The following is a 5,926-nucleotide window of genomic DNA, read 5'->3' on the forward strand; positions in this document are numbered from 1 at the left end:
TTTGTCTGATTACTATTACGGTTATCTTATTGGTTTTTTCCCCCCTTTTTTGGTTTTGTGGGATCTCCCATTGTCTGATGCTGTGTAATTCCTTGGCACAGCTCTGGTGACCCTGCTATTCAGGAGTACCCCTTGTGTGTCCAATTATCCCCTTTGGGGTTATCATCCCCTTCTGTCTGTGCCTTCCCCTATCGGGGTTTTTTTTACTTTTTGACATCTGACTGAGTTTTCTCCCAGTCCCTTTCACACTGCGCACTTCCCCTCGGTCTCCCTCCCCCATCCGCTTCTCTTTCGCGCCGCGGCTCACCTCTGATCTTGCCGCCGGCGCTCCTGCTTGCCGCGCTTCGCTCCGCCCGAGATCTCGCGAGATCTCGGGCGCTTCCGCTTCCGGTTTCAGTGCGGCGCTCCGGAGTCTCGGCGCACCCTGCTCTGCATCTGCTCTCCGGCTCCTGTGCTCGGCGGCCTCCCTACTTACCGGCTCCTGCTTTTCTGTCAGGTTTTTTTCTCCCCCACTCTAGCTCCTCTCCCTGGCTGGGGAAAATCCTCACCAGCGGAGTACTTAGGGTAGGATTCGTTTTCAGATTAACTCCTTCACTACAGATATAGAGGCGGGCTGTGTGATTATGCCCCATACAGATCTCAGTGGGCAGGGCCCTATGGAAGAGGATATGCCTCAGGCTGATTTAACCCCTTCTGGGGACGATTGTGATACAGGGACGCCCTCTGCGGATCCTTCCCTGGTTTTTCAAAATACCTTATCCAATGCGATTGCTGCGGCTATGGGATCAATGACTTCGGTCATATCCCAGTCCATTGCCCAGGCCCTTGCCTCCCATCCAGCCGCCTCTACCACCCCACAGCCCGCTACGGTTTCTAGACCAACCGGGCCAGGGCCTGCCTCCAGAACAAGCTTGACTGGTGACGTTGTCTCCACCAATGTTGGCGCGCTGGGTTCGCGCAAGAGAGCCTGTACGCGTCAGGCAGAACATACGCGCAGTTGGAAAAATGCTAGAGCACAGCAGGATACAGCTTCCGGCTCTGAGGTCGGTTCTGATGAGGAGGCCATAGATGACGCCTTTGAGGAGGCACAGGACGACCCTTCCGGGGTCATAGATTCTAACCCCTTACCCGGGTGCAGCTCCATGGTTTCGGCAGCAGATGTGTCCTTGACGGACCCATCAGGGAAACCTCTCTTTGACCCGGATTCCCTACACCACCCTCGGTCAGCGGAGTGGTTGCCGTTGGAGCATGTCTTCAAATATTTGGAGGCCCGCGTGCGTTGCCCCCTCTCCAAAGAGGCGCGCAACAAGCTTAGGGCTGAATGCCCCAGACCCATAATTCCCAACAGGGTTTGCGAGACTCCAGCGGTAGACCCCAAAATGACCCAATTCCTCACCAAATCTGGGTGGAATCCGAGGAAGGGTCTGGAGTCGGCCCTGCGTGCCTGTCAGGACAAGCTCCTGGACATATTTGGCCCCCTGGCAAAGATTTTTGACCTGGCCGAGGCTGCCAAGGCCGAGGGTAAGCAAGTAGACCCTCTAGAGCTGCGCGAGTGGGTGCAGCGCGCGATTTGCGTGGCAGGAAACGTTAACACGTCCCTGGCCATTGAACGGCGCAAGGCCATACTTTTCAAGATTGAGCCTAAACTATCCAACTTGGCGCTTACCGAAGCCGGTAAGGAGGCCCAGGGCCTGCTGTTTGGCGAGTCCTTTATTAAGGACTTAGGACGGTTTGTCGGTGCTTTTACAGCACTCGATAAAGCCCAGAGTTCAATGAAACGGGTGTTTCACGGTAGGGTCTCTACCAGGGCCGGCAGTTTCAGGGGCCGTCTGTCCGGCCGTGCCCATTTTCAGTCCCGTGCTACGGGCAGAGGCTCCTTCTCCCAGAGACCTGCGTTCCAGGAGCAGAGGCGAGAGACATCTTCCTTTTTCCCTTCCCGGGGAGGATCCTGGAGACCTAGAGGATACAGAGGAAACCCTGGTTCCAGACGACCTTATGGTAAGACCAATGCCTCATTTCAATTCTTTAACTGTTTGTGTAGGGGGCAGACTCCGGCTCTTTTCCCGAGCTTGGTCACGCATCACCTCGGACCGATGGATTCTCTCCACGGTCAGGGGTTTCCACATAGAGCTGACATCTTCCCACCTATCCATTCCGCCCCCACACCCGGCAGTGCTGTCGGTAGAGAACCGCAGGCTTGTGGACTCAGAGCAATCAGATCTCTTCCGCAAAGGGGCCAAAGAGCCGGCACCGGCATCCCCTGGTGCGATAATCAGCAACATTTTCTTGGTGGCGAAAAAAGGGGGCCAGCTACGGCCCGTCATCAATTTGCGCGCTCTCAACGCGTTCGTCAGGTACCGCCATTTCAAGATGGAGGGCATCCATCTCCTTCGGGACCTACTTGGGCGATTGGATGGTCAAGTTGGACCTGAAGGACGCTTATCTTACCGTCCCTGTCGAGGACGCGTCCAGGAACCTTCTATGTTCCCTTTGGAAGGACAGAGTTTGGCTGTTTACATGCCTCCCTTTCGGCCTCTCTTCTGCTCCGTGGTGCTTCACCAAGCTGATGCGCCCTGCTATGGCCTGGTTACGCAGTCGGGGAGTTCGCCTAATCGTCTATCTGGACGACATCCTGATCATGGCACAGGATCATGCGGTGTTACTAAATCACCTTCGCTGGACGATGGATCTCCTGTTGGATCTGGGTTTCCTTCTCAATCAGGAGAAGTCCTGTCTCACCCCGGCTCGCGAGATGGAGTTCCTGGGGTTTCTGGTGGATTCCACGGCAGGGACTCTCAGCCTACCACCGACCAAGGTTCGGTCCATTCGGAAGGAGTTGTGCAGAGTCAAGTCGTCCTCCCAGATCCCGTTGCGTCAACTAGCCAGGATCATAGGCCTTCTAGCTTCTTCTATCCAGGCGGTCTTCCCAGCCCCACTACATTACCGGGCCCTCCAGCGTCTGAAGATTTTCCACCTCCGGAAGGGGGCTTCCTATGCGGATTGGATTTCCCTGGACGAGGAAACCAAGGAGGAGCTGTCCTGGTGGATCCACAATTTACAAGCTTGGAACGGCAAGGCTATTTTCGGTCATCGTCCGGACTTCGTGGTGGATTCGGATGCCAGCCTGTCGGGCTGGGGAGCTCATTGCGAGGGGATCTCAACCGGAGGCGGCTGGTCAGCGGACGAAGCGGGATTCCATATCAATGCGCTGGAACTGTTGGCAGGTTCGTTCGCAATCAAGAGTTTCACGAGAGACACGGCCAAGGCCTGCATTCAACTTCGCATGGACAACGTGTCGGCAGTGCGTTACATCAATGGCATGGGCGGTACACGTTCCACCATCCTATCTCGGTTGGTGAAGGATTTCTGGGACTACTGTCTAGACAAGGAGTTGATTGTCTTGGCGGAATATCTTCCGGGCGTCCAGAACATTCGGGCGGATTGGAGCTCTCGATATCTCTCCGACTCCAGCGACTGGCAGTTAGATCCAGCGGTGTTCCGTTCCTTAACATCTCTTTGGGGGCCTTGCTGTATCGACCTGTTTGCCTCCCGCCTGAACACGCAGCGGCCACGTTTCTACAGTTGGCGCCCGGACCCGGAGGCCGAAGCTGTGGACGCGTTCCTACAGGATTGGTCACGGGGCCTGCTTTACGCATTCCCCCCCTTCCAGCTGATTCCCAGGACCCTGATTCAAGTACGCCGTCATTCAGCGGACCTGGTTCTGCTGGTCCCGTTTTGGACTTCCCAGTCGTGGTTTCCTCACCTTCTGGAGATGATGATAGAGACCCCGTACCTGCTCCCGACTTCTCAGACTCTCCTCCGAGGTCCGAATCACCAGCTACATCCTCTTCTCCTGGACGGATCTCTGCGCCTGTTGGCGTGTCGAATTTCAGGGGACCCTGGGAGGTCCCGGGAGTTTCGGGAACAGCTAGAGTCCTTTTGGAGAACGCTTGGGCCCCAGGAACCAGAAGATCTTACAGATCTGCCTGGGGATCTTGGGATCGCTGGTGCGTGGCTAGGGACTTGGATCCCGTTTCGGCACCTGTGACGGAGATCTTGCACTTCCTATCTTCTCTTTTCGATCAGGGCAAGGCCTATCGCACGATCAGCCTTTTCAGGTCGGCCATTTCTGCGTCCCACCAGGGGTTTGACGGTACTCCTGCGGGGCAACATCCTTTGGTATGCCGTTTATTGCGTGGCTCTCGGATGTCTCGGCCTCCTAGACCTAGATTTTCGGCTACTTGGGACGTGTCTTGTGTCCTTTCTTTTCTATCTTCTTGGCCTCAGAATTCAGACCTGTCCTTACGGCAACTGTCGGCGAAGCTCGTCACTCTTTTCTGTCTAATCTCCTGCAAGCGGGTGTCCGACGTCCGGGCTTTGGATTATGATGCCCGCTCGTATACTCCGGAGGGGGTCTCCTTTGACATCTCTAGGAGAACCAAGTCTCACATACGCTCAGTCGCTTATCCGGCTTTCCCGGCCTCGCCTTCTCTCTGTCCGGTGGAATGCCTCAAGGAGTATGAAGCTCGCACTTCCCTTCATCGATCACGGGAGTTTTCTCCTCTTTTCCTCTCTACCATTCGTCCTTTTGCCCCGGTGACCACTCCCACGCTGGCTAGGTGGATGAAGTGGATCATGGAATTGGCGGGCGTGGACACTTCCATTTTTTCGGCACATTCCGCTAGGGGGGCATCCGCTACCTCTTTGGCGGTGTCTGGCACCAGGTTGGAGGACATTTTGAAATTGGCGGACTGGTCCAGAGTATCCACGTTCAGAGAATTTTACTTTCGGCCAGGTCCTCACGTTTTCTCATCAATCATTGAGAATTTGTCTTAACTTTGAACTTGCAATATGAGCCTCCGGGTCTTGTAATAAAATCAGGTGATTTTCCTATTTCATGACGTAAAGTCATGATTTTATTAAAGACACGGAGGCGAGTATTGCCCACCCTGAGTTCCCTCCCTATATGTATGTTTATTATTCTGAATGATGTTTATTCTGCAGATATTATTGATTTGTTGTCATGCGCATGTTGATCTTAACTCTATGAGTTTTTTCCTGAGTAGGTTTATCGTAACCAGTTGATTTTGGATACCATGTCCCAATTTTGTTACTGTCATTTTCTATTTTTCACCTTTTCAGGTTGAGACCGGCCCGGTGTGCGGTGTCTGTTGGTCTACGTCGTCGGCAGTTTGGTTCCGGCCGTTCGGTTGATGTGGACAGGACGAGGAGCATCCTTCGGCGCTGTTTCCGGCTCTTCCCGTTTCGCTTCCGGATGGAAGGCGGTTGTTGTTCCATGTTGTTCTGGACTCTTGGTTTTCCGGTTCTGTTGGATGTTCGGACTTGAGTTACAAAGAAAGAGGAGGATTTGCAGGCGGAGTGGCCTGTTATACTGGGACTATGGGGAGGGGCTGTTCAAATGTTCAATATTTTCTTTTTATCTTTGCTGCTATTGGTCAGAGTAAAGAAGGAGAATAGCAATACTCGCCTCCGTGTCTTTAATAAAATCATGACTTTACGTCATGAAATAGGAAAATCACCTGATTATACAGCCACCACTAGAGGGAGCTCACTACATGCAGATTATACAGCCACCACTAGAGAGAGCTCACTGCATACAGATTATACAGCCACCACTAGAGGGAGCTCACTACATACAGATTATACAGCCACCACTAGAGGGAGCTCAGTACATACAGATTATACAGCCACCACTAGAGGGAGCTCACTACATACAGATTATACAGCCACCACTAGAGGGAGCTCACTACATACAGATTATACAGCCACCACTAGAGGGAGCTCACTACATACAGATTATATAGTCACCACTAGAGGGAGCTCACTACATACAGATTATACAGCCTCCACTAGAGGGAGATCACTACATACAGATTATACAGCCACCACTAGAGGGAGCTCACTA

The 5,926-nt window shown here is 53.4% G+C and overlaps 1 protein-coding gene across 1 annotated transcript; it reads left to right on the forward strand.

Annotated features, from left to right (window-relative positions):
* Nucleotides 1-5,442, forward strand: LOC122930614. The gene is made up of 2 exons (XM_044284117.1): nt 1-1,998; nt 5,143-5,442. Exons 1-2 carry the CDS (start codon nt 624-626, stop codon nt 5,145-5,147), a joined length of 1,380 nt encoding a protein of 459 aa, XP_044140052.1. The 5' UTR covers nt 1-623; the 3' UTR covers nt 5,148-5,442.
* The last annotated feature ends 484 nt before the right edge of the window (nt 5,443-5,926 follow it).

The sequence above is a fragment of the Bufo gargarizans genome, chromosome 3 (genome assembly GCF_014858855.1).
Source record: "Bufo gargarizans isolate SCDJY-AF-19 chromosome 3, ASM1485885v1, whole genome shotgun sequence".
Classification (NCBI taxonomy): domain Eukaryota; kingdom Metazoa; phylum Chordata; class Amphibia; order Anura; family Bufonidae; genus Bufo; species Bufo gargarizans.